We start from the raw sequence: 27,105 nt of genomic DNA, 5'->3' as shown, positions 1-27,105 counted from the left end.
AAGGATTGCAGGCGTGAGCCACCATGCCCAACCCTCTGAACCATTCTTCGTCAGTGTAATTTGGAACAACTTTTCCTTAACAACAGCCCCTCCCAAGAGTAAGCTTTTTTTTTTTTTTTTTTTTTTTGCAAGACAGGTTCTCACTCTGTTGCCCAGACTGGAGTGCAGTGTCAAGATCATAGCTCACTGCCACCTCGAACTCCTGGGCTCAAGCAATCTTCCTGAGTAGCTGGGACTACAGGTGTGTGTCACCATGCCCAGCTAATTTTTAAAAATTTTCTGTAGAGATGGGAGTCTTGCTATGTTGCCCAAACTGGTCTTGAATTCCATGATGAGCCACGCTCACATTTGTAATCCCAACACTTGGGGAGGTCAAGGCAGGAGGATCAGTTGAGGCTAGAAGTTCAAGACTTGCCTGGGCAACATAGTGAGAATCCGCCTTTGCAAAAAGTAAAAAAATTAGTGGAGTGTGGCAGTGCAAACCCGTAGTCCCAGCTACTTGGGAGACTGAGGTAGGAGGATCACTTGATTCCAGAGTTGAAGGCTGCAGTGAGCTATGGTCTTGACGCTGCACTCTAGCCTGGGCAACAGAGCAAGATGCTCTCTCAAAAAATAAGTAGACCGGGCACGGTGGCTCACACCTGTAATCCCAGCACTTTGGGAGGCCAAGGTGGGGGATCCCTCGAGCTCAGGAGTTCGAGGCTAGCCTGAGCAACATGGCGAAACCCCATCTCTACAAAAAGTACAAAAATTAACTAGGCGTGGTGACGTGTGCCTGTAGTCCCAGCTACTGGTGAGATTGAGGTGGGAGGATTGCCTGAGCCTGGTAGATGAAAAGTTGCAGTGAGCAGAGATGACGCCACTGCACTCCAGCCTGGGTGACAGAGCAAGACTCTCTCCAAGAAATAACATAACATAACATAACATAACATAACATAACATAACATAACAAACATAACATAACATAACATAACCTTTCCCTGAATAACTGTAGTCATGCCAAGTGCTCATCCACAGCCTCATAACTTGTGCTTGTGCTTTCTAGCCTTGTTTACTCCTCCATATATGAAGAAAGAAAAAAAAGCTTTTTAGTTTGTGTCTCTTGGACATTTTCAGATCTTGTGATTGGAACATTCTCTCTATTGCAATAGTCCTTTTGAATAAAATCTTTCCTTCTCTAAGTCTGAATTCGTCATTTACAGTGGTAAATATCTTAATTGTTCTGAGATAAATTATGTATATTATCTTTTTGTGGCAAAGGACTTAATATATATTCAGTAGGTGAAAGTAGTTCCTGGGGCCTAAAGTATGGTGGCTCACGCCTGTAATCCCAGCACTTTGGGAGGCTGAGGCGGGTGGATCACTTGAGGTCAGGAATTCAAGACCAGCCTAAGCAACATGGTGAAACTTCATCTCCACTAAAGAACGTGGTGGAGAGCGCCTGTAATCCTAGCTACTCGGGAGGCTGAGGCAGGAGAATTGCTTGAACCCGGGAGGCCGAGGTTGCAGTGAGCAGAGATCATGCCACTGCACCCCAGCCTGGACGAGAGCGTGACTCCGGCTCAAAAAAGAAAAAAAAAGTATAGGTGTTTGAGGTTGTCATCTCGCACGGAATAGAACAGTAAGTATAAAAAAGGACAATGCAATTTATATCTATTTTTTAAAAGTTATTGCTAATTTCAGGACTTTTAAATTACTTAATTTTAATCGCAGAAACTTTCCAGGATGCCATCACCGCTCCGTGTCGACCCACGTTCCCAGACTCCTGGGCTGCTTCAGCGTCAATAACATTACTGGGTAAACGCGCTAGCAAAAAATGGTTTCAACATAAACCGTTTCCATTCTAAGAGGAAAGCAGTTTGGTTTCCAAAATAACCTACACAACTGTGCTTTTAACTTGAAACCGTTTGAAACATCTACGCCGTTCCACAAGACACTACAGATAGCTCTGGGCTCTGGGCGCTGGGCAGTGGGCATCACACGAAATCGCAGACCCTAACGTGTCCCGGCCAGCCCCGCCTCTCCCCCGGGTCCCTCCCTGGCGGTCCCTCTGCCTCCCTCCCCCGCGGTCCCTTCTCGCGGTTCCTCCCCGCCCTTCCCCGGCGGCTCCTCCCCGGCCCGCTCCCGGGTCCCTTCACTCGGTCACTCCCCGCCCCTCCCCAGTGGCTCCTCCCGGTTCCTTCCCTGGGGTCCCGGCTCCGCAACCCCTGCCTCAGCCAGGCTCTCTCAACGCCCCGCCCTTTTCCGGTTCCGCCCATCTCGGACCCCGCCCCAGGCCGCTCGGTCGCTTTCCTCCGCGCAGTTGCCCCCAGACCCGGAAGTGGATCGTGCGGAGCAAGCATCACACCATGGCGTATGAGTGTTCCTCTGTGTAGACTCAACCTGCGCCTCGCCGTCCCCCATTCGCACACCCGATGCCCGAGGGTCGCTACGGATTTAAAGTCTCCGCACCGCACCCTCCACCTCAGGTAAATAGGCCTTGCGGTGTGGGCCCGGAGACGCTTCCTTTTGGGTTAAAGTCGCCCAGAGGCTGGTCCCTGCCCCCGGTCTTTCTGCCTTGGGCCAAGTAAACACGGCCTTTCCCGGTTTTTTAAACGTTTAAGCAGGATTTTCCTGCTTAAAATCCTTTACTGACTCCTCCTTCCGCCCTGCATCGCTTAAAGTCCTCACCGCCTGCCCTGGGCGCCTCCCAGCCTCGCGCTCGTCGGCCCGTGGAGCGCAGCGCCGCCGCCCCAGTCCCGGGGAGGCCGCGCCTCCGCCTGGTCCCGGAATCCTGCAGATCCCACCCCTGTCCTAAGGCGCCGTCGTCCCCCACCTCCCTCCTCGTGCCGGGCCCTGCTGCTCCCCAGGCCTCTCCTTCGCAGTCACCGCTTCCCTTGAGCCCTCGTTGGGGAGGTGCCCGGTGCCTATCCTGTGACACCCGGTGTTTTTGCCTGCCCAGCACCACCCCCTGGAAAATGTACTCCTCCAACATGCAGACATCTTACTCCAAACCCTCCAGTGAATGTGTGGCCCAAGGGAATCAGGAGAAAGAGAGACAAAAAGCCACTGAGAGAAGATTGGAAAAACCAAGAAAGAGAAAAGAAAAATGAGGGAGACCCATAAACAGATGGCAAAGTGGAGGATGGGTGAAGGATTTGCAGCGACAGAGTGAAAGAAGCAGTCAAGACAGTAGCAGGGGCAGAAAAGCAGTTGGCGAAATGTAAAGAAAAGCTCGATGTCCCGAGATGAAGGACAGCAAGATAAGGAGAGGGACAGCAAAGAAGGAGCCTCCTCAGTCAGAGAGTGGGGGAGAGGAGAAAGGATTTGGAGCCAGGGCAGACAGAGCAGCGTGGTGCTGGGACAGCAGGAGGGGACAGCTGGTGACAAGGCGAGCAGAGGGAGAACCGCAACACAGGGAGGCCTGGGATCTGGGAGTGCCAGAGAGTGGGGATAAGCGGGGGTAACAGGGAAGAGGGGATTTAACAGGGAAAGCAGAGGAGGCGCGGAGATGGGGTAAGAAAGAGGCAGAAATAGATGGAGATTGGGACGATGAAAAGATTGGAAAGAAAACGCCACAGGAGGTGAAACAAATTGGAAGAATGGAGTAGAACAGATATAAGGGGAAAAAACAAAGAAGGGAGAAACAGCAAAAGAAAAAAGAGGCACAAAATCGTCAGAATCCTAGGGGGAAAATAAAAGGGGAAAAAGAAGGGCTGGAGAGACAAGGTGAAAGTGAGAGGTACAAAATGGGGGAGAGGAACACATAGTTATAAAGCAAGAGGGGCGCCCTGGGGCCAGATGAGAGGTGAGTTGAGATTGGATATGACAATTTGATTTCTCTATTTATAATGTATTACATTTAAATTGTAATCTAATTGTTTAAATTCTACATATAAGTAAGAGAATTATAAAGCTCTGTGTAAAAGGCTTGTGCGTTTTATAATTATGGGATCAGAGGCTAGCTTTCATTTGCCCATGCTGTTCAGCCATTGGGTGGTGACTTGCCTCATTCAGTTGTGGGTCTCCCTCTTCCTGTTTCCTAGGATGGTGTAGGGTGTGGGGTAGTGAAGAGGGGCAAGGAGTGACTGACTGTGTCACTGCCTGATACCTTGTATTTACCTTTCATCTCACAGTTCATGCTGAAGGTTGAGATGAAGCTTATCTAATTCAGTCTCTTTTTCTATATGTAATTATTGCTGAAGTAAGCTTTTGTGGAATCCTATATTGGCTCATGTCATTCTTTTCTAAATGTGATATATTTTCAATTTTTTCCCTTTGTAGAATTCCATATATAGTTAAATAATATATACATGTTAAATAATATATTTTCAAAATGGTTTCCATTTGAAGTTAATTGTGTTGAGTTCAGATTGAGGTCTGCATGCTTTCTACTCTTTATCATATATTGGAAATACTCTTTGGTAGTCAGTAGGTAATTTTATTCATTTTTATTTATTTATTTATTTATTTTTGAGACAGTCTCGCTGTGTCACCCAGGATGGAGGGCAGTGGCGTGATCTCAGCTCACTGCAACCTCTGTCTCCCAGGTTCAAGTGATTCTCCTGCCTCAGCCTTCCAACTAGCTGGGATTACAGGTGTGTGCCACCACGCCTGGCTAATTTTTTGTATTTTTAGTAGAGACGGGATTTCACCATGTTGGCCAGGCTGGTCTCGACCTCCTGACCTCAAGTGATCTGCCTGTCTCGGCCTCGCGAAGTTCTGGGATTACAGGCGTGAGCCACCGCGCCCGGCCCTTATTTATTTTTTTTGAGATGGAGTCACTCTGTCACCCAGGCTTGAGTGCACTGGTGTGACCTCGGCTCACTGCCACCTCCACCTCCCAGGTTCAAGTGATTCTCCTGCCTCAGCCTCCCAAGTAGCTGGGATTACAGGCAACTGCCACCACACCTGGCTAATTTTCATATTTTTAGTAGAGATAGGGTTTCATTATATTGGCCAGGCTGGTCTCGAACTCCTGATCTCAAGTGATCCCTCCCAAAGTGCTGGGATTACAGGCGTGAGCCACTATGCTGGCCATCAGTAGGAATTTTAGATGGTATCAGTGTGTATTTGATAAAGATATCAATGACGCTTTTTTTTTTTTTAAGTTGACCTAAGAACCTATTAACTAATTCGTTTTTTTTTTTTTTTTTTTGGAGACGGGGTCTCGCTCTGTCGCCCAGGCTGGAGTGCAGTGGTGCAATCTCGGCTCACTGCAAGCTCCGCCTCCCGGGTTCATGCCATTCTCCTGCCTCAGCCTCCCAAGTAGTTGGGACTACAGGCAGCCGCCACCACGCCCAGCAAATTTTTTGTATTTTTAGTAGAGATGGGGTTTCACCATGGTAGCCAGGATGGTCTCGATCTCCTGACCTCGTGATCCACCTGCCTCAGCCTCCCAAAGTGCTGGGATTACAGGCGTGAGCCACCACGGTCGGCCAACTAATTTGTTACTAGTCATTTCTTCCCTTATGTCATCTCTTAAAATAGTGACCTGTGAACTACTAAGTAGATATCCCCCTCAAGTCCCTTTTGTCAGTTCTATTTTCTGTAAATGTGGAAGGATGGGCTGGATTGACTCAAAACCTTATTCCAGCAGAGCTTATGTGTTCATGAAAAAATTTGCTGAGAGAGTTCATCTCTGTAGCTGACAGTCTTTGACTGTTTTCAACACCAATAGCCATGTTTTCACAGTTCTGCGTTTCATTAGTATGTTGTGTTTTTCTGGAAAAGGGGAATTAAATGTTTGGGATCAATGTGATAAAGCCGTGAAAGGGAAGTTTCTTTTGCCCAGGTATGTGAAAGAAGATCCTGGAATTTTCCAGGGGAGTCATAAGAAAGTCTAGTGTTGCCCATTGGCCCTTCGAGGCCGTCGTAGAGTCAGGTACATCTTCTAATTCAACTTGGATGACTTAGTGAAACGTCTCCCCCTCTAGCCCTCAGTAAATCCACCTGCAACGTGAAGGTGAGGGGCTCAGTCAATATACCTCAGTCTGAGCAACACTGACCCCCTTAATGTTTGGCAGAATTGGGTGTCCATCTGTGTTTTGCAGTTCTTCTAGGAAGTGGGGAGTGCCCACTGCAATTAAAAATTTAAATGGGACTCAGTCCTTTAAAATTTAAAACAAAACAAAACCAAAACCACAAGGGTGGAAGCCGGGGCGTAGACTCAGAGGCAGAGAGACCATCTTCGGAGGCCTTTCTCTGCATTAGAGTTATGGCTAAATCTAAAGCAGTCATGTCAGTCTCTGGCAGGGAACCCTCCACCGGCTTCCCATGTTCCCCAGGACAAAAGCCCAACTCTTCACTGTGGCTCCACAGCCCTGTGTCCAGGGCCCCCGCCACTGTCCAGCCTCCTCCTGGGAGCTTGCCCTCATCTCATGACTCCCTCTGCCCCAGTCACATTTGTTTTTCTCTTTTCCCAAATATCAAAACCTTTCCTGTCTCAGTCTTTGTCCCTCCTCTTACCCTGTGTCCCCAAATCATCACAGTTCTGTCCCTTTCTTCTTCTTTGGGTCTAGCCTCAGAGCTGTCTCCCACCCTCTTGCACCCCCATCTGAAGTTCTCTCTGCCTGTCAGTCACGTTACTCAGGTTTCACTGTCTCCGCATCCATCACCACATCGGACACTCTTCTGCGTGGATTATTTTGAGTGCTTTGTGTCTCCTTCCGTTGGAAGATGTAGTCTCCATCTTGGCCACAGGATGACTCCAGCACCTGCTCTGGGGTTGTGGTTCAGATGCTGGGGCTGGGGTGGGGCTGAAGAGTCCTCAGGGAAGACCAAAAGGATAGGGCGGGTAGTGAGGGTGGTCTCATATTCTGAAAATTTTATCCGTAATTGGTCTAAATTTCCTGTGGCTATTTATTCCAGTCTATATAAGAGCAGAAGGCCTCACTGAGGCCTGAAAAGCCCCTCAGACCCCGTGTCCTCAGCCAGTGCGGAGGCGTCCCCATTGCCTTACTCCAGCTCCCGGGTCTTCCACGCTCTGCACATCACCAGGGCCCAGTGGCCATCCTGGGCAGGGGCTTTGCCTTCCAGCAGGTGATGTGCTCACAGTCAGGGGTCTTGGATTCCCTTCAGGAAGGGTGATGAGAACTTCAGAAGCTAAATGGTTCATGAAGGAGGCACTCCCTAAACAGCAGGGGAATTTTGCAGGTGACTGTGAGTAGAGAGACAAGGGGACAATGGCAGCCTCCCTCATGAGATCTGGGGCCTCTCTTTTTCTTGGACATCCTCCGTCAGCTCAGTCCGGCCAATCTTCACCTGCCTTTAAACTGGACTCCATGGTGTCCCCAAATTGCTGGCAATTCCTTCCAGCATGGCCAACTTCTAGAATCTAGACTTGAGGCCCACTGTCCTGCAGATAGCAGTTTGTGTCCATTCCTGCCGCGTCGCCTGTGTCCAGAGGCCTTTCAATCCAGTGTGCTCCTCAGGCTGGAAGAGAAGTAGAAAAATGGGGCAGGTGAAGAAGTCCTTAGAGTGTCGAGTGAGGCATGGAAGCAATGGTGAGCCTCTAGAGGAGCTGGATGGATGCTGCATGCACCTGGCCCACGGGTGGCTGTGGGCTCACGGGGTGTGTGGCACCCTTGGAGAGAAGGCTCAGGTCTGGCTATAGCACCTGGAAGTGGGTTTTGGGGTGGATGTGGGGCTGCAGGATCATTTTGTAATGCCCTGATGTCTCAGCTCAGGTTACCTGGGAAACAGATGCTGACACAGAGATTTGCGTGCAGGGATTTAATTCGGAAACTCATCATCACAGTGAAGAGGACTGAAGGCAGTGGAATCAGGCAGAGAGAAACATCCTGAAGTGTACTTAGAACCAAGACCTAAGCTGAGCCCACAGGGAGCTTCAGCAGCAGGAGGATGGGCGCCCTGGCCTGAGGGTGTGGATCCCAGAGCTGCTCCACAGCATCCGCTCCACGGAGTGATTTCTGTGGAGGCTTTGGGAAGTGCAAAAACCATCCTGAAACCCACAGAGGAAAGATAGCAAGAATCTCAGAGATGATTTTCTGGGTTGCCTTTGGCATTCGGGGTATTTTCAGTTGCAGATCAGTAAGCTTTCAGTTGTGTTTTGGAAGATGAAATGCTCATTTGGAGTGTTTCCTTTCCTGATGTTGGGGTCTAATTGCATCATTAGAGACATCTCTGTTTTATTGGTAGGTTTTAGTGGTAGTCCCCTGTGGGGTGGAGTCACTATGAGTGGAAATATGTTGCCCTGGGTCAGTGAGTTCCTGCGGTGTTTGTGTATATTATTCCATGAGTTACTGGGGCTTGCGAGATTTCATAACAGGGCTTCTGGATCTTTATGAAGTATCTGGGGATTGTGGGATCTTTATGAAGTATATGGGGAGTGTGGGAGTTTGTAAGCATGTCTGGGTCCAGAAGGGCAACAGGGGTCCTAAGAATCAGGCGCAGATGGCTTTCATCAGGGAGGGTTTGTTGTGGGGGTGTCTCTGGGTGCAAATCAAGAGGGAGTGGTTATCAGGGTCCCAGAGTAAGGGAAAGATTTCTCCAAGAATCAGAGTGAAACACAGCACACTGACCTGCGGCCCAAAGGTTTCCACTGGGACTGTCCTTGGGAAGATAAAGCTGCCATTCTTGCTGCCAGGCCAGTGGCCCCTCCCTGTTTATTCCAAGATAACAGAGAGTCACAGAGTCACAAGGCAGCTGGGGAGCTGAGGGGCAAGGTCCTTGAAACCCGCTGTGGAACACGGATCTTTCTCCAGTGCATAGGGGACCACGGGGCCCTGGGAAGGGAGTTGAAGGGTTACAGCCCTGGTCATGGCAGGGAGACTCAGGAACTGGAGGAAGGAAGAGCTGTGTTCATCCCCACAGGGTGCCCCTCTGCTCAGGAATTTGTGCAATAGAATGGGGTGAGCTAATGGGGTCACATTTAGGGAAAGGAGTCTTTCTGTCCACCCAACACACATCTCATCCTGTGCACACACTTCTCCCTTTCCCCATTGTCCTCTGTATGATGAGAAACTAATGCTTCCCCAGGCGGGTGATTGAGGGAGAGGAGGGGTTGGTCTGTTTGTGTCTCTCCTATCTCCCCTCTGTCAAGTCTTCTGCCTGCCTTTCTGCTGCTCTGTTCAGACTCTCACTTCCTGCAGGTCTGCGGTCAGTTTGCCCCACGCAAGACCCTAGGATTTGGGTCTGTGAATAATATTCAAGCCAACGTCATTGCCAAGTGAGAAATCTTAGACCCCAGGACCTTTTTTCCATGGAGGGGGCCTGGGCACAGAGACAAACTCTGCTTTTTGCAGAGTTTAGGGTATTTTATTGGCCACGTGGGTCTGCTGAGCCTCAGACAGCGATCCCATAGTCAGCCAGATGTGTTTCTGGGTGGACTTGCGCTTGCCCTTCCACAGGGTGGGCTAGCAGAGTGGTCTTCATGAAAGGCCCTTGGCTCTGCCCCTCAGCTGGTCCTGCTCAACTCCCTTCTCATGATAAAGACCACCCCAAGGACAAACAAGACCCCTGCATACATCAGTCTCCCAAAGTGAAGACCATAAAAATGGCCTAATATTTCATTCATTCATTCATTCATTCATTCATTCATTCATTCAGAGATGGAGTCTCCTTCTGTCTCCCAGGCTGGAGTGCAGTGGTGCAATCTCAGCTCACTGCAACCTGTCTCCTGAATTCAAGCAATTCTCCTGCCTCAGCCTCCGGGAGTAGCTGGGACTACAGGCATGTGCCACCTCTCCCAGGTCATTTTTTTGTATTTTTAGTAGAGACGGGGTTTCACCATGTTGATTAGGCTGGTCTTGAACTCCTGACTTCATATGATCTGCCCACCTCGGCCTCCCAAAGGTGCTGGGGTTACAAGCATAAGTCACCGCACCTGACCATATATCACTTACTTTTAATTATTTACTTATTTAATTTTTACTACACTCCCATTTTAGCAATACTAATATTTCATTTAATGTTGCTATTATTATTTACTGTTATTGAGACAGAAGCTTTGTCTGTGTTAGGCGCTGATCTCATGTAACGTGACTCTTTTATAATTGTGCTTAGGATTCCACGGGAGATGAGTGAATAAACGACTGAACATTGTGCATAAACAGACAATTTATATATTCATAAGATTAAGACATTTTGTATTCCTCATCGTTATGCAAAGCAAAGACTAGACACTGTGGAGTCATCTCTCATGAGAACAAACCTGCAGACAGCTGGGAAGCACACTAGCCACCAACTGGGAGTATTAAAAAGAACAATCCAGGCTCCAAATCAAGGAGAGGGTTCAAATCATAGAAAAGCTGCAGAGCCACCGGGTCTCAGAGTTTCCCGCGGGAACCCTGGGACTCGCTACCAGTCCCATGAGCGCACCTGGGGATTTTAACGTCTGGTGGGATGGTGGATTCCGAGTGTGGTTGGACAGGGCTGGAGTGCCCTGAAAGGCAGGCTTGAATGCTCTCCTGCCGGTGAGAAAACTGGAAGCGGATTCTGGGCGGGAGCTGTGGCCAGCGAGAGGCGGGTCTTGGATAGTGGGGGAGGCCAGGGTGGGGAGGGTGGAAGCCACCATGAGGTGAGGTCTGGGCAATGGGAAAGGGGTGGAAGAGGGTCAGGTGGGAGGGTGGAACTGTTGTGGGACGGGGCCTGGGCAGTGGGGAGGGGCGGGGTGGGAAGGGTAGAAGCCGCCGTGGGGGCGGGACCTGGGCAGTGGGGAGGGGCGGGGTGGGAAGGGTAGAAGCCGCCGTGGGGGCGGGACCTGGACTGGCAAGGGGCCAGGGTTGGGAGAGTGGAAGCCACCATGAGGTGGGTCTGGGCAATGGGAAAGGGGTGGAAGAGGGCGGGGCGGGAGGGTGGAACTACTGTGGGGGCGGGGTCTGGACAGTGGGGAGGGGGCGGGGTGAGAAGGGTGAAATCCGCCCTGGGGTGGGGTCTGGGCAACCGGAAACGGGTGGAAGAGGGCGGGGTGGGAGGGTGGAACTACCTGGACAGTGGGAAGTGGGTGGGGTGAGAAGGGTGGAAGCTGCCTTGGGGTGGGGTCTGGGCAATGGGAAAGGGGTGGAAGGGGCGGCGGGATGGGAGGGTAGAAGCTGCTATAGTGCAGTCTGGGCCATGGGAAGCGGGCAGAGCCGGGAAAGGAGCGGGTCTGGGCTCTCTACTCCTCTTGGCCCCAGGTCATTTTCTGCTATGTCAGCCTTTCTCTCCACTAGGACTGGATCAACAGCATTGCACTGCTAAAATAAAATTTCAGCTAATTGAAATTAGGCGGGGATGCTTCCTGCTAATTTTCAGTCCAGGGATGCTTCCTGCTTATTTTCAGTTAATCCAACATTTCAAACAATTTAAGGCAAAAGAACAGAATTGTACTGGGCCACTTAATTGAAGGCTAACGTTTTTTTACTCTTACATTGAAAACGATTTAAGTGAAAACCTCATTTTGTTTGCAGGTGGAGACAGGCATCCTACCATTAAGAGGATCACAACTCATCTTAGCTCAGGGTACCAGGAGGGGTGCAGGGGCATCAGCGGATGCTCCCTGTGGGGCAGTGGTTTCATCCTGGAACTGGCCATTAGAACCGTTTAATTAATCCAGGACCTGATTTGTCTGTTTAGAGGATGAAACGAAGGTGAAATTTCTACTTGTGCTGTGTTCAGTTTCATAGTGACAACGATCAGAACGTTGTTTCCATTGCTATTTGCCAGGCACCGGGATGGAAGAAAGAGAACTCTGGGCTTAGGTCCAGGGACGTCTCAAGGACCCTCGACCAGGGTGTGTGGAGGAAGGGTATCTGGTAATTTAGGTCGCCAACCATTCCCTTAAATATAAAGAATACTTTTTAAAATAGAGGAATTACAGGGAAAATCTCAGAGATAAATTTCTGGGTTACCTTTGGTGTTGGATTATTTTGTGTTGTAGATCAAGAAGCTTTCAGATGCATTTTGGAGGATAAAATGATAGTTTGGAGTGTTACCTTGTATGATATCGGGGTCTCATTGGAGCATGTGCATCGCTAATGCCTTATTTCCTTATATTTCACTTGTTGATCTATTGCACAGTTGTAAGGGAATTTTAAATGTATATGGCTTTGAAATAAACTTGGTGCATCTAATTTTTTCAATTAGCTGAAATTTTCTTTTAGCAGTTAATGATGTCTCTTATGTGTGACAGGAACATTCAGTACACCCACAGTGAAGACTGAGTGCCCTTCAAAGCTTTTTTCTTTTGTTTTTTTGTTTTTTGAGACAGGCTCTGTCACCTAGGCTGGAGTGGTGTGATCATAGCTCACTGCAATCTCAAACTCACTTCAGCCTCCTGAATAGCTGGGACTATAGACATGCACCACCACACCTAGATAATTTCTAAATTTCTTTGTGTAGATGGGGTCTTACTATGTTGCCCAGGCTGGATTCAGTGCCGAGTCTCAAAGGCCAAGGTACCAGGGCAAGTTCATTATTTTTGAGTTTCACGTGGTGTTATGTGTTGACAATGTAGAAGCCGATTTTGACCCTGCAATCCTAGCAAATAGCAAAGGTTAAGCCTCCCCCCTCCATCCTTTCTTCTTTTTTTTTTTGTTTTGTTTTGTTTTTTGTTTTTTTTGTTTTTTTAGATGGAGTCTTGCTCTGTCGCCCAGGCTGTAGTGCAGTGGCACGATCTCGGCTCACTGCAGTCTCTGCCTCCCGGGTTCAAGTGATTCTCCTGCCTCAGCCTCCCTAGTAACTGGGATAACAGGTGCTGCCACCGCGTCTGGCTAATTTTTATATTTTTAGTAGAGACGGGGTTTCACCATTTTGGCCAGGCTTGTCTTGAACTCCTGACCTCAGGTGATCCACCTGCCTCGGCCTCCCAAAGTGAAGTGTTGGGATTACAGGCATGAACCACTGTGCCCGGCCAGAAATACCCTTTTTAAATCTCTTGTGAATATGTTGATTTTGCTTCAATGAAAATTTTATAAGCATTTAAACTCTGCATATACAAAATGGATTCATGGCTTTCATCTATAATCAGATTCACCCGTACTATACTCAATTTAATGAAAAGATCCAAAATCAAATCATTTCTTTGCTTGGAATTATGGAAGTCCATGCTGAAACTGCTTTCTTGGCAACATAGGTACTTAGCAATATTGCATAACACAGAGCTGCCTACCTTGCAGAAGTCCCCACATCTGTCCCAGACCCCGTATCTTTTGAAACTGTGTAGATGTAGTTGTGAAATATGCTATTTTTCCTGTCTAAACAATTGTATTTTCAATTAATCACCACTTTTCCATTGATGAAATCTTCCACATGTGGGGATGTGAGAGGCAAACATACTTCAAAGTAGAGGTAAATTCACAGATGTTGACATAAAATTATTGCTAGTAGATACGATGCCATTTAATATTTGATAATCTAGTTTTACTTTGTATAGGGTTCATATGAAGGAGAATATCCAGCCAGTATGGTAGCTAACGCCTGTAATCCCAGCACTCTGGGAGGCCAAAGCAGGTGGATCACTTGAGGTCAGGAGTTTGAGACCACCCTGGCCAATGTGGTGAAACCCCGTCTCTACTAAAAATACAAAAAAAATTAGCTGGGCATAGTGGCGTGTGCCTGTAATCCCCGTTACTTGGGAGGTTGACACAGGAGAATTGCTTGAACCCAGGAGGCAGAGGTTGCAATGAGCCAAGATCGCGCCGTTGCACTCCAGCCTGAGCGACAGAGGGAGACTCCGTCTCAAAAAAAAAAAAAAGAAAAAAAAAACCCTATCAAATACGCTTAAAATCTTGCAAAATTAATTACCCTTTAGGTGAATATAAATGTAAATGTTTTCTGAAGACGATTTTACAGGCTTTTTTTCTGCAACAGATTAAAATAAGTACTTAGAAAACAATTTTTATTTAAATATTGTAATCTGTGCTCTTTGGTTTCTCTTCTATTTCTTCAAGTACTTTTGGAATGCGTGTAAAGTGAATTTCAAATTACACTATATGTAGAAATTATTGACATAAGCATATTATGATGACAAAGTTTATCTCAAAGGTATTTGAGGCTGTGTCATCTCAAGAGTGGAATGGGATAAAGGAAGAACAATGGAATTTATTTCTATTTGTAAAAAGTTACTGCTTTTTAAAAAGCAAGTTATTGACCTAACTAATACATAGTCCTTAGCCCTGCTCTGGAACCGAAGTTGACACTGTCCTTCCTGGGTGCGCAGGGAATAGAAATGGAAAGGAGGTTCTGCTGATCAGCATGAAATTGTACACTCCCTGCTAAGCTCAAGTTTTGCATTTCACATTCTAGTTTGCATCTCATTCAGTTACAGCATTTCTTTAAATGCTTAATTTTAATTGCAGAAACGTTCCTGGATCCGATCACTGCCCCCTGAAGACCTAGAGAGATCCCAGCTCCCAGCCCACTGAGTGGCTTCAGTCTCGCTGGTAGGTCTCTCCTCCAAAGCTCTGGAAACAGACTCCTGGGAGCGAGAGGAGGGAGGGAAGCGCAGGCGCCACCCTCTTTCCCCAAGCCTCCCCGCCCACTTCATCTCTCAGGCACCTCCCAACTCCTGGCCCCTCTGCACGAGGTGCCTGCCCCGGGCCCCGCCTACAGGGGACCCAGCTCTTCTTGCAGCTGCTGGAAGCTGATCACCTGGAGTGAAGGCCTCACACGTGAGTTTCCCTCTATTTAGGTTAAACTTGGGCTTCCCAGGCTCCTGCACATCCATACTCGGTTTGCAGAAGTCCTCAGAGACATACATGTATATATGCGTGATTGTAGTTCACGGCAGCCTGGACCTCCTGGGCTCAAGCGATCCTCCCACCTCAGCCTCCTGAGTAGCTGGGACCACCAGTGTGTACCACCATGTTTAAATAATTTTTTTATGTATATTTAGTAGAGAGGAGGTCTCACTGTGTTGCCTGAGCTGGTCTCAAATTCCTGGGCTCAAGTGATCCTCCTGCTTCGGCTGGGATTACAGCCCACGAAGTGCTGGGATTACAGGCGTGAGCCATCACTCCGGGTCCTATAGACCTTAATATCCCCTCATGGCTCTTTCATTCCCAAGTAAATTCAGAGGTGTCCATGAGAGGTCAGGGGTCACTTCCCATTGAACCACACAGAAAGGTCGTGCTTGCAATATTTCTGCCTTCAGGCCATGTAGACAGCTTTCACGCCATTTCCTGCTTAAAACCCTTTACTCAGTTCCCACCCTGTGCCTTGTAAGGTCCTCACCTGCGAGGTGCATTCACCCTTTGGGTCCCCTAAGCCTCGCCCTTCATTGCGTCTGCACAGCAGCACCGCAGCTCCGGTGCAAGAGAGTCCTCACCCTGGTCCTGGGATTCCACAGATCCCACCCCTCCCCTGAGACACCCACCCATCTTGCTCTCACTGAGCCTTTTCCTCTACCCTGCAGGCCTCCCCCTCGTAAGCATGGCTTCCTCTGACCCAGCGTTGAAGGAGGTGACTTGGGCCTGTCTGTTCACCTCCAGTGTTCTTTTGTCCCAGATTCCACTCCACTAGAAGATGTGCTTTCAGTAGGTGGGCATCTTATTCCATCCCCTTCCCTGTAAATATGTGGCCAAAGGGGATCAGGAGAAAGAGAGACAGGAGAAAGAGAGAGGAAATAGAAAAACTGAGAAGGAGTGAAAAGGACGAGTGAGAACCATGAACAGATGGCAACACAGAGGATGGGTGGGGAATTTGCAGACAGACACTGAGAGTGAAAGACAAAGCTGAGAAAGTGTGGGGCAGGGAGCAACTGGAGGAATGTAGAGAAAAGCTGGGTCTCTAGAGAGATGAAGGACAGCAAGATAGGGAGAGGGGCAGAAAGGGGGAGGCTCCTCAGACAGAGAGTGGGAGAGAGGAGGAGGGATTTGGAGCCAGGGCAGACAGCAATGTGGTGCTGGGACAGCAAGACGGGACAGCTGGTGACAAGGAGAGCAGAGGGAGAACCACAGTATGGGGAGGCTTGGGATCTGGGGGTGCCAGAGAGTGGGGACAAGGGGTGTGACAGGGAAGAGGGGATTTAATAGGGGGAACAGAGGGGGAGCAAAGATGAGGGAAGAAAGAGGCAGAAATATGTGGAGATTGGGATTGGGACAATGAAAAGATTGGGCAGAAAGAGGAATAAGAGGTGGAAGAAGTTGTAGGAATGGAGCAGAACAGGCGGAAGAGAAGGAATGGAGGGAAGAAGGGGAGAAAGAGCAGGAGGGGAGAGGGGCTCAAAATAAGGAGCAGAAACCTGGGGGGAAACATAGAAAAAAAAAAAAGCCAGGGAGAGAAGGTGAGGATGAGATATGTACAGAATGAGAGAGGGAAACACATAGGAAGGAAGAAGGAGGGGACCTTGGTTCAGGTGAGTGGTGAGTTGATTGAATATGGGTAATTTAGTTGTGACATGTTGATTTCTGTCTTTATAATGTAACATTTTAAATATGCTTAAAATACACAGATAAAGATGAGAATTGCAAAACTTGTCTATAAGGCTATGCATTTCATTAATTATGACATCAGAGGTTAGCTTCCACTTGTAACCTTTTCAGCCAGAGGGCAGTGACTTAACTCATTCATTTGTGGGCCACCCTCTTCCTCCCTTTCCCTGGGATGGGGTTGGGTAGGGGCGAGAACATGAGTTAATGTAGTACTGATTACATAATATTTAGTATTATATGACGCTGATTATAGTCAATATAATAGTGAACACTCAACACAGAAAACTCATCACCAAAACGTGGAGGAACTTCTTCCCACCAGCAATGCATTTTCCATCCGACACTAACTGGGTGACCTTTATAGTTCAACTCAATTCTGACACTGTCCAGCTAGAATTAGGATCAGATGCTGTTTACTGGTTGGTCAGTTCCACAGGGCTGCCCCCATTTCAAATGCCAGTCACAAGTCACAGGTTGGGACCTGAACTTCTGGGTGACCAGCTGTAAATTGGGGATTCACTTGACCCCCCTCCTCAGGTTGTAGTAATTTGCCACGGTCATTCACCGAACTCAGGCCAAAACTTAGTTTACTCATTTGTTATAAAGTATGTTGCAAAGGGCACAGATGAACAGCCAGATGGAAAAGCTGTGCTAGCTAGTTATTCAAACCCAAGGCAAGTGTTAGGGAAGCACACTGACCAGGTCAGTCAGAGTGTACAGCATGTGAAGCAAGGGCAGTCTTGTGCGACTGAGCCGTCAAGCTGTGGTGTCTGATTCTGTTTTGTAGACAGTGTCAGAATTGAGTAAACGGCGGGACTCCCTACCTGGGAGTCTGCTGGAGAACCTGTCGTTGTGGGGAAAATGACACACATTGTGGTGACTAGAGGTGAAATATTCTGTGTTGAGTGTCAGAGTAGTATGAACAATTTTTTTCCTCTCTGAACAGATCTCCAACGCGTAATAAAGCCTTTTTTTCTTCTACTTTCCCATCTTTAAGACAAAAAAATACTTTCGACTACATTTCCCTCTGTAATAAGTAAGTACCTATTTATGCTCTATTTAAGAGCATAATATTCTAAAAACTAGTTTTACTGTGTCTTCAATTCTTTTTTTTTTTTTTTTTTTTAATAAAAATATAGAGACAAGATCTTGCTGTGTTGGCCAGGCTGGTCTCAAACTCCTGGGCTGAAGTAGTCTTTCCACCTCAACTTCCCAAAATACTGGGATTACAAGCGTGAGCCATGTGTGGCCACTTTGTCTTCAATTCTTGCTTAAACCGTTGAATTGTTGCTTGAATCTAGCTTTCACATCCAGCATTCCACTGATTCTTCCTTTTTCAATCATCAGTGACCTCCCCATTCCTAAATGCTGTAATTTACGTCCTGTCCTCATCTTTTTCTTCCTGTCGGTAGCATGTAGCACAGCTGATCACTTCCTCTTCTGTTGTCTTGGCTTTTATGACACCCCGTTAACCTTTACAAATCTATCCAATCTTCTTGCCACTCTGATCACTTTTTGCTTTCCTCTTCTGGTGTCTCCAGAACTTTCTTGTTCTCTGAGTGTGCAAGTGCTCATGGCTCAGTCCTTACACCTCTTCTTGTCTCCATCCACACCCACTGCCTTTCCTTACTGTCTCATCTCATGGCTTTATGCCCCACCTATTAATACACAGCCCCATGTCCCTGCAGACCGTCCTCTGAGGTGTAGAATCCTGTGTCTAGTTGTCTCCAAAACTCTCTACAGGGATGTCCCAACAGGCATCTCCATCTTCATATGTCTAAAAGTGACTTCCTGGCTGGGCACAGTGGCTCATGCCTATAATCCCAGCACTTTGGGAGGCCGAGGCAGGCGGATCACCTGAGGCCAGGAGTTTGAGACCAGCCTGGCCAACATGGGGAAACCCTATCTCTACTAAAAATACAAAAAATTAGCCGGGCGTGGTGGCAGGCGCCTGTAATCCCAGCTACTCAGGAGGCTGAGGCAGGAGAATCGCTAGAACCCAGGAGGCGGAGGCTGCAGTGAGCCGAGATCACCCTACTGCACTCCAGCCTGGGCAACAAGAGTGAAACTCTGTCTCAAAAATAAATAATTAATTATTTAAATAAAAGTGACTTCCCAAACTTCTCCAAACATGTTCACCCCTGCAGTCTTGCACATCTCAGCTGAGGGCAACCCTGTACTTCCTGGGGCTCAGCTGAACTTCTTATCATGTTTAAAATATGTAAGATACTATGTTGTAAGTGTGTTACTTTGTAAAATGAAGAAACAATTATGCATTTACTTAAAACAGGTGAGGAAATACATGGTTTTATGAATTCTTTTGAGGTATGGGAGAAAGAATGTTTGAAGACCTCTCCCTGTGTGATCTGCCCCTCAGGACCTCTCTGATGTCATCTCCTTCCTGTGTCCTCCCAGCCCCCTCTGCTCCAGCCCCACAGGCCCCTTCCCTTTTCCTGGAGCCAAGGTTGCTCCTGCCTCAAGGCTTCCATGTGGGCTGGCCCTCTGCCTGGAACTCTCTGGCCTCTCAGCTGCAAGTGACAAGCAGCCTTTCTTCCTGAGGTCTTTGTTCTGACATCACTTCCTCCGTGGAAACCTTTGTGATGTCCCACAGCCTCCTATTTGACATTGCAGCCCCACCTTCACCCCCACCTCTGGTCCATGTTGCCTGTTCTGTGTGATTCTTTTTGCTCCTTCAGTATCCAGTCTGGATCCTGGTGAGAACAGGTCCCCAACAGGAGAGCAGAGCCAGAAGGTGGGGCTGTGCTGGGCTCGCCCCCTCAGTGGAGCGCAACCCTGGCTTCATATGAGAGCGTCCAGGCGTTTCGCAGAAACATCTCTTGTGCCCCCTTGACATGTTTTCATTTCAGTGTTTTAGAGCCCAGCTGAGTAATATTTCAAGTTGACTCTATTCTGTAGCCAGCATAGTACCAATCCCTGTCCTTTGTTTCTGAAGGCTGAGCTCAGCCTGGGATCCACAGAGAGGTGAGGGGGGCTGTGCTCTGCATGGGCTTTGGTCAGGGCTGGGTCTGTGTCCTAAAGGGGAGCTCAGTCCAGCCCAGCTCCCCACGGCTGCAGCGTGTGTGTGGGCTTCCCCAGGAGAGCGGGTTCTGAAGACAGGGATCAGAAACTCACTTCTTCCTGCAGGAGTCTCTCGTCCCCGTATTCCCCCTGTGCAGTGGGGCGCAGAGGACCATCTTTCCACGGGGTGAGATCTTCTGTGTGTGTGATTGTGGCACATGAAGGGGATGTATAGATTCTCAGCCCTAAGCAGCATAGTTCGGATATTCAGTATTGGCTTCTAAAGACTCTTTTATGTTACCCAAGGAAGAAGTCTGGAAGAAGAGGAAGAGGAAAGAAAAGGAGTCAGGGATGGCCCTTACTCAGGTAAAGTGATATTCCTGGTGGATTGTTCTTTTATTTCTTCCTAAAATGCCTGGCATTGGCACTGCGAATCTTCTCTGAGTCTGAAGCATCCTGCCTGACAGGTTTGCTCACACTCACCCGTGCCTTCCCTCAGTCCCTCTCATCTCGTTTAGATTCCATCTCCCGTGACCCAGTGACATGAACTTGGGAAGAGGCTGCACTGGGCATGGTCCTGGGAAGGGCTCACACCCAGACATGGATGGAGACGGGGTGAGGATCCTGTGGTGTCAGTGCTGTTGGGCAGCAGGGATTGTTCAGGGGTCGCATCTGGATGCACTGTCAGCTCTGTGTAAACCATGATAACAGAAGCTGCCCATGAAGTCAGGTATTACTGTGCACAAGTACCTGCTCACTGGCATGGAATAAGAACACTAAGGGGAAAGCTTTCCTGCCTCATTGATAACTGCATTTGAAGCCGAACAAGTGAGTCATTGGGTTTCCGACTCCAAACTCATAAAGATTGGGAACGGAATGGAAAGTTTAGACACTGACATTGGAGATAGATGATTCTTTCATTCCATCATCCATTTTAATGTATGACATCAATGTAAATGTGTAACAACACAAGATTCATTAAACTGTATCCCATGGAGACTGTGATGTTCTTAGAAGAACCTTTGTCCGTTGGGTATTGTAGGTGAGAGTGGCATATGAGCAGGACAACCTTGCCATTACAGAGAATGGAACTGTATTTTTGTTTTACCAGTTATGAGTCAACATTTCGTTTCTTTTATTTTAAACATGGCATCATGTATATATTTGTTTCATAGTGAAATGATACATTTATGTGCCAAGAGGTAAAGCATCCCTTTTCCTGTCCAGCCTTCCACCCTCCCTCACACCTCAGTGGGGAGCCACTGTTCTCAGTTCTGTGGGAATGGTCAGTGCGAGTCCTGTAGAAATGTATTTTGACATCATTATGAGATTTAAACAAATTCTTCAGTGAATGTTTGGTTGTGGTATGTTAACCTGCAAGTTTTGAACATTGACGTGTTTTCGTGTTAGGAAAGGAGCTCTCTTTTCTACATCCTTGTTGGAGCATTCTGGGAATGAAGACAGGTGGATCTTTTAACTTTCTCACTTTTATAGAGAATGCCACACAGGGTGCTGCACGGTGGCTCACACCTGTAATCCCAGCACTTGTGGAGCCCAAGGTGGGAGGATCATTTGGGCCCCAGAGATTGAGGCTGCAGTGAGGCATGATAGTGCCACTGCATTTCAGCCTGAGTGATAGAACAAGATCTTTTTTTAAAAAAAAAAAAAAAAAAAAAAGTGCCGCCTTGGCTGCCCATGACCATGCTGACTTCACTACAGATCGTGAAGGGTTCCTCCAGGCTGGGCGATTGGAAGAGTGATCTCTTCTAGGATGGTGCATTTCCTGTGTTGCTAGATCTGGCAAGATTCTATCCCTACCCTAGGTGCAGAGGTGCCCTCTCCCACCAATGCCACGTCAGATTTCCCCCTCATTAAGCAAACTTGCCACTGTGTTCATTTTATGTTATGAAAATCTGGGGATAATGCAACCCATTTTATTTTCATTTTCTTATTCCTTGTGAGTCTGAGTGGGTTGCATTACTTTGTGGATGTGTATATATGAAATGAATTTTTATACTTTGCTCCATTTTCTGTTCCTGGAATTCAGGAGCTATGTTGTATTCTGCGGTTTATTTTCTTTTTAACTTTTACTACATTTTTTGAGACAGGGTCTCACTCTGTTGCTGGAGCGAGGCTGGAGCACAGCGGCTCTGTCACTGACATGCAGGTTCAGTTGCTTGCTGCTTGCAGAGTCCAGTTAACAAGAGCAAGGTCTGGTAGAAAGACAGTGACTTTTTATTCCAAAGCTAGCTTAGGGGAAGAAGTACAGGCTTCCTGCCTTAAGGTACTGCATTGCTCTTGGAGCAGAAAGCAGGCGCTTTTAAAAGGGGGACTTGGCATGAATGGCACTAAGGAGAGGAAGCGAGCAGGTGGGTGTCCCCCTAACTTGCTTCTGTGCCTTATGTACCAGGGGTTGAGCTGGCAGCCACTGGTGCCTTTGCGGGCAGAACTAGGTTATAAAAGTGGCTGAAACTCTCCGGGTGGGAGAGAGTTTTGTAGCAGGACTTTGGGTTGTAGATTGATTGCTGTTCCTCAAGGTAACCTCCTGGCAGGTGAGATTCGCCTCTGGAGCCCAAAGCACATAGTTAGATGAACTTGCCCTGTAGAGTGTCTGCTGAAGGGGAGTTAAAAGGTTATAAGTGTATTTCTAAAGGGCTAAGTAGGAAGTAGGCAACAGGGGAAAATGGAGAAAGGAGAAAATAAGAGAAAAAAATAATAACTCACTCCCTTTTTCTTAGAAAAATGAGGGTACTTGGTTACAGTACAGTCATGACTCACTGTAGCCTTGACCTCCTTGGCCCAAGCAATTGTCCCACCTTAGTCTCCTGAGTAGCTGGGACTACGGTTGTGTGCTGCCACACCCAGCTAATGTTTTATGTTTTTGTTTTTTGTAGAGACAGGGTCTCACTATGTTGCCCAGGCTGGTCTCAAACTCCTGGGCCCAAGCCATCCTCCTGACTGTGCCTCCTAAAGTGCTGGGATTATGGGCATGAGCCATTGTGCCCGGCTTGGTTTAATTCTTTATATACGCACTGTTGTCTTCCTTTCGATTACACATTATTCTACTGTAAAAATAATCTTTCTTTGCTTACCCCTTTCTCAATTATTCGTTCAGTTTATCTTGTTTTGGAAGGCCTTACGAAATGAAATGGTATGCTTTATCTTTATCTACCGGTGGATTGTTCACATGCCCTTTGTCTTTGACCCAGTTCCTGGCATATACAGCTCCTAAAATCTATAGAGTTTGCAAAGTGTTGTCTTTTTGCATACTGATGTATTAACTGATAGCTGGCAGCCTCCAACAAGCTTAAGGATGGGGCCTGGGTCACCAGAATATCCAAGGCAAGATTGGAAGATTGGGGCTTTAAACTCCACTCCTCAGCTGCCGGGCGGTGGGGGAAGAGGCAATGAAGGTTAAGTTGATCACCACTGGCCAATGGTTTAATCATGCCTACTTCATGAAGTTTCTATGAAAACACAAAAGCACACGGTTCAGAGAGCTTCAGGATAGGTGAACACATGGAGATTCCTGAGGGTGGCATACTTAGGGAGGGCATGGAAGTTCCAGCCCCTTTTCCAATACCTCACTGTATGCATCTCTTCATATGTATTCATCGTAATATCCTTTATAATAAATGGGTAAATGTACATAAAGTGTCTCCCTGAGGTCTGTGAGGTCTAGCAAATTAATCGAACCTAATGAGGGAATTACAGGAACCCTGATTAATAGTCAGTCTGTCAAAAGCACAGGAAAAACAACCTGGGCTTGCTGTTGGCACCCAAAGTCGGACTGAACCCTCAACCTGTGGGATTTGCCACTATCTCCAGGTAGATGGTGTTGAAACTGAACTGGGGTTGGAGGACACCCAGGCGGTGTCTGCTGCACAGGTGATTGCTTGCTGGTATGGGGGAAAACTACTATACATCTGTTTATTTATTACTTGTTTGGTTTTTTACTGTTTTGAGACAGGGTCTCACTCTGTTGTCCAGGCTGGAGTCCACTGGTGTGATCATAGCTCACTGAAGCCTTGATCTCTGGGGCTCAAGTGATCCTCCCACCTTAGCCTCTGGCGTAACTGAGACTATAGGCACGCACCACCATGCCCAGCTTGATTTTTTTGTAGAGATGAGGTTTCATTGTATTTCCCAGGCTGGTCTCTTGAGCTCAAGCAGTACTCCTGCCTTGGCCTCCCAAAGTGCTGGGATTATAGGCATGAGCCACTGCACCTGGCCACATCTGATTTTAGAAGCATTTTCTGAGATTATAGTAGGAAAAACAATTTCATTTTTCCACAAAATGTGTCTCATGGATTTGAATTTTTGTGTGTACATTGGTACGTACTTTTATTTGATTCACTTTATACTATTTATTTTAGATTCAGGGGGTACACATGAGGTTTCTTACATGGGTATATTTTGTGATGTTGAGGTTTTGTCTTCCAAAGATCCCATCACCCAAGTAGTGAACATAGTACCCGATAGATAGTTTTTCAGCCCTTCCCCTCTTCCTGCCTGTTCCTTTTTGGAGTCCGCAGTGTCTGTTGTTCTCATCTTTGTGTTCGTGTGCACACAGTGTTTAGCTTCCATTGTGAGAACATGCGGTATTTGTTTTTCTATTTGCGCATTAATTCGCTAGGGATAATGGCCTCCAGCTGCATTCATGTTGTTGCAAAGGACATGATTTTGTTTTTTTATGGCTGTATAATATTCCATAGGGTATATGTCTACTATATTTTCTTTATCTGATCCACTGTTGATGGTCACCTAGGTTAATTCCATGTCTTTGCTATTGTAAATGGTGCTGCAATAAACATGAATATAGGTGTCTTTTTGATAGAACAATCTGTTTTCCTTTGGGTACATATCCAGTAATGAGATTGCTGGGTTGAATTGTAATTCTATTTTTAGTCTTTGAGAAATCTCCAAACTGCTTTCCACATGGTCTGAACAAATTTGCATTCCCATAAGTGTATGAGTGTAAAAGTGTTTCCTTTTCTCTGAAGCCTTGTCAATATTTGTTAATTTTTTTTACTTTTTAGTAATAGCCATTATGCCTGGTATGAAATGGTGTCTCATTATGGTTTTGATTTGCATTCTCTGATGTTTGGGGTGTTGAGCATTTTTTCATATGCTTGTTGGCCAATACTACGACTTCTTTTGAGAAGTGTCTGTTTATGCTATTTTCCCACTTTTTCGTGGGGCGATTTGTCTTCTTCTTGTTGATTTGCTTATGTTTCTTATAGATTCTGGATATTAGTCATTTGTCAGATGCATAGTTTGCAAGTATTTTCTCCCATTCTGTAGATTGTTTACTCTGTTGATAGTTTGCTTTTCTGTGTACAAGCTCTTTAATTAAGTTCCACTTGTCTATTTTTTATTTTGCTGCATTTATTATGAGGTCTTCATAAATTCCTTTTATTTGCTGCATTTGTTTTGCTGCATATATTATGAGGTCTTCATAAATTCCTTGCTTAGGCCAAAGTCTTAGAAGAGTATTTCCTAGGTTTTCTTTTAGGATTTTTATAGTTGGAGGTCTTATATTAAGTATTTAATCCATCTCAAGTTAATTTTTTTATATGGTGAGAGATAGGGGTCCAGTTTCATTCTTCTGCATATGTTTAGCCAGTTTTCCCAGCACCACTTATTGAATAGGGCATCCTTTCCTCATTGTTTATTTTTGTTGATTTTGTTGAAGATCAGTTGGTTGGAGGTGTGGGCCTTTATTTTAGGCGTCTCCTGTTCTATTCCATTGGTATATGTGTCTGTTTTTGTACCAGTACCATGCTGTTTTGTTTACTGTAGCCTTGCAATATAGTTTGAAGTCAGGTAATGTGATGCATTCAGCTTTATTCCTTTTGCTTAGGATTGTCTTGGCTCTTTGAGCTCTTTTTTGTTTTCATATACATTTTAGAAGTTTTTTCTAATTCTGTGAAAAGTGATGTTGGTCATTTAATAGGAATACTGTTGAATCTATAGATTGTTTTGGGCAGTTTGGACATTTCATTGATATTGATTCTTTCAACCCATGAGCATGAAATGCTTTTCCATTTGTTTGTGTTGTCTCTGATTTCTTTCACTGGTATTTTGTAGTTCTCCTCATAGAGATAGTTCACCACCTTGGTTAGACATATTCCTAGGCATTTTTGGGGGTGTGTGGCTATTTTTAATAGGATTGCATTCTTGATGATGTGTTTCTCAGCTTGAACATTATTGGCGTTTAAGAGTACTGCTGACTGGGCCGGGCGCGGTGGCTCACGCCTGTAATCCCAGCACTTTGGGAGGCCAAGGCAGGCGGATCACCTGAGGTCGGGAGTTCAAGACCAGCCTGACCAACATGGAGAAACCCAGTCTCTACTAAAAATACAAAATTAGCCGGGCGTGGTGGTGCATGCCTGTAATCCCAGCTACTTAGGAAGGCTGAGGCAGGAGAATTGCTTGAACCGGGGAGGCAGAGGTTGTGGTGAGCCAAGATGGCACTCCAGCCTGGGCAACAAGAGCGAAACTCCGTCTCAAAAAAAAAAAAAAAAAAAAAAAAAAAGAATACTGCTGATTTTTGTACCTTGATTTTAAATCCTGAGACTTTGCTGAAGTCATTTATCAGGTCTAGGAGTCTTTTAGTGGAATATTTAGGGTTTTAGATACAGAATTATATCCTTCTCAAAGAGAGATAATTTGACTTCCTCCTTTTCCTTTTCGTTTGTTGTTTTTGTTGTTCCTAAAAAATAGAGTCTCACTATGTTGCCCATGTTGGTCTCGAATTCCTGGACTCAAACTATCCTCTCACCTTGGCCTCCCACAGTGATGTGATTACAGGTGCAAACTACTGCATGCAGCCCTCTTTCTATTTGAATGCCTTCTGTTTCTCTCGCCTGATTGCTCTGGCTAGGACTTGTCACAGACATACTGTTTTACTCTTGGTAGCATCTGTTGATGCACAAAAGTTTTTTGGTTAGATGCAGTCCCTTTTTTTTTTTTTTTTTTTTGCTGCTATTGTGTTTGCTTTTGGTGTCATATCCAGGAAATCTTTACCAAATCTAATATTCTGAAGTTTCCTTGATTTGTTGAGCCTTTTTTTTTTTTAGATGGAGTTTTGCTCTTGTTGCTCAGGCTGGAGCGCAGTGCAGTGGCACAGTCTCACTGCAACCTCCGCCTCTCAGGTTCAAGAGATTCTCCTGCCTCAGCCATCCAAGTAGCCGGGATTAACAGGCATGTGCAACCATGCCTGGCTAATGTTTTGTATTTAGTAGAGACGGGGTTTCACCATGTTGGTCAGGCTGGTCTCGAACTCCTGACCTCAGGTGATCCACCTGCCTTGGCCTCCCAAAGTGCTGAGATTACAGGCGTGAGCCACCGTGCCCGAATTGTTGAGCATTTTTATCATGAACTATGTTGAATTTTGTCACATAACTTTTTTTTGCACCGATTGAGATGAGCATGTGGTTTCTGTCCTTCACCATGTCAGTGTGGCGTATTACATTGACTTTCTTCTGTTGAACCACTCTTGTCTTCCCAGTGTGTAGTCCACTTGGTCATGGTCTATAATCCTGTTAATGTCTTTACAGTTTGGTTTCCTAGTATTTTGTTGAGGGCTTTTGCATCAGTGTTTATCACGAATAACATCTTACACTTTTGTTTCCTTGTCATATATTTGCTTGGGTGGTGTCAGAGTAAGGGTGGTATCATACAATTGTTTTTTGTTGTTTCCTCTTCTTCACTTATTTAGAATTGTTTGAGA

The 27,105-nt window shown here is 46.6% G+C and overlaps 1 protein-coding gene across 5 annotated transcripts in view; it reads left to right on the top strand.

Annotated features, from left to right (window-relative positions):
* The first annotated feature begins 2,298 nt into the window (after positions 1 to 2,298).
* ZNF160 (zinc finger protein 160) overlaps positions 2,299 to 27,105 on the top strand; it is a 38,090-nt gene continuing 13,283 nt past the window's right edge. For 2 of the 5 annotated variants that reach the window (XM_030821219.1, XM_030821217.1), the window contains exon 1: positions 18,406 to 19,736. In XM_030821219.1, coding sequence (XP_030677079.1) covers positions 19,665 to 19,736 — 72 coding nt within the window. In that variant the 5' untranslated portion in view covers positions 18,406 to 19,664. Of the gene's footprint in view, positions 2,469 to 14,279; positions 14,364 to 15,334; positions 15,460 to 18,405; positions 19,737 to 27,105 lie in introns of those variants that run through there. The other 3 variants (XM_030821218.1, XM_012509932.2, XM_003269891.3) reach the window with 3 other exon arrangements.

The sequence above is a fragment of the Nomascus leucogenys genome, chromosome 10 (genome assembly GCF_006542625.1).
Source record: "Nomascus leucogenys isolate Asia chromosome 10, Asia_NLE_v1, whole genome shotgun sequence".
In the NCBI taxonomy this organism is placed as follows: Eukaryota; Metazoa; Chordata; class Mammalia; order Primates; family Hylobatidae; genus Nomascus; species Nomascus leucogenys.
Note: the sequence above shows the minus strand (reverse complement) of the source record. Positions and strands in the feature narration are given on the sequence as shown.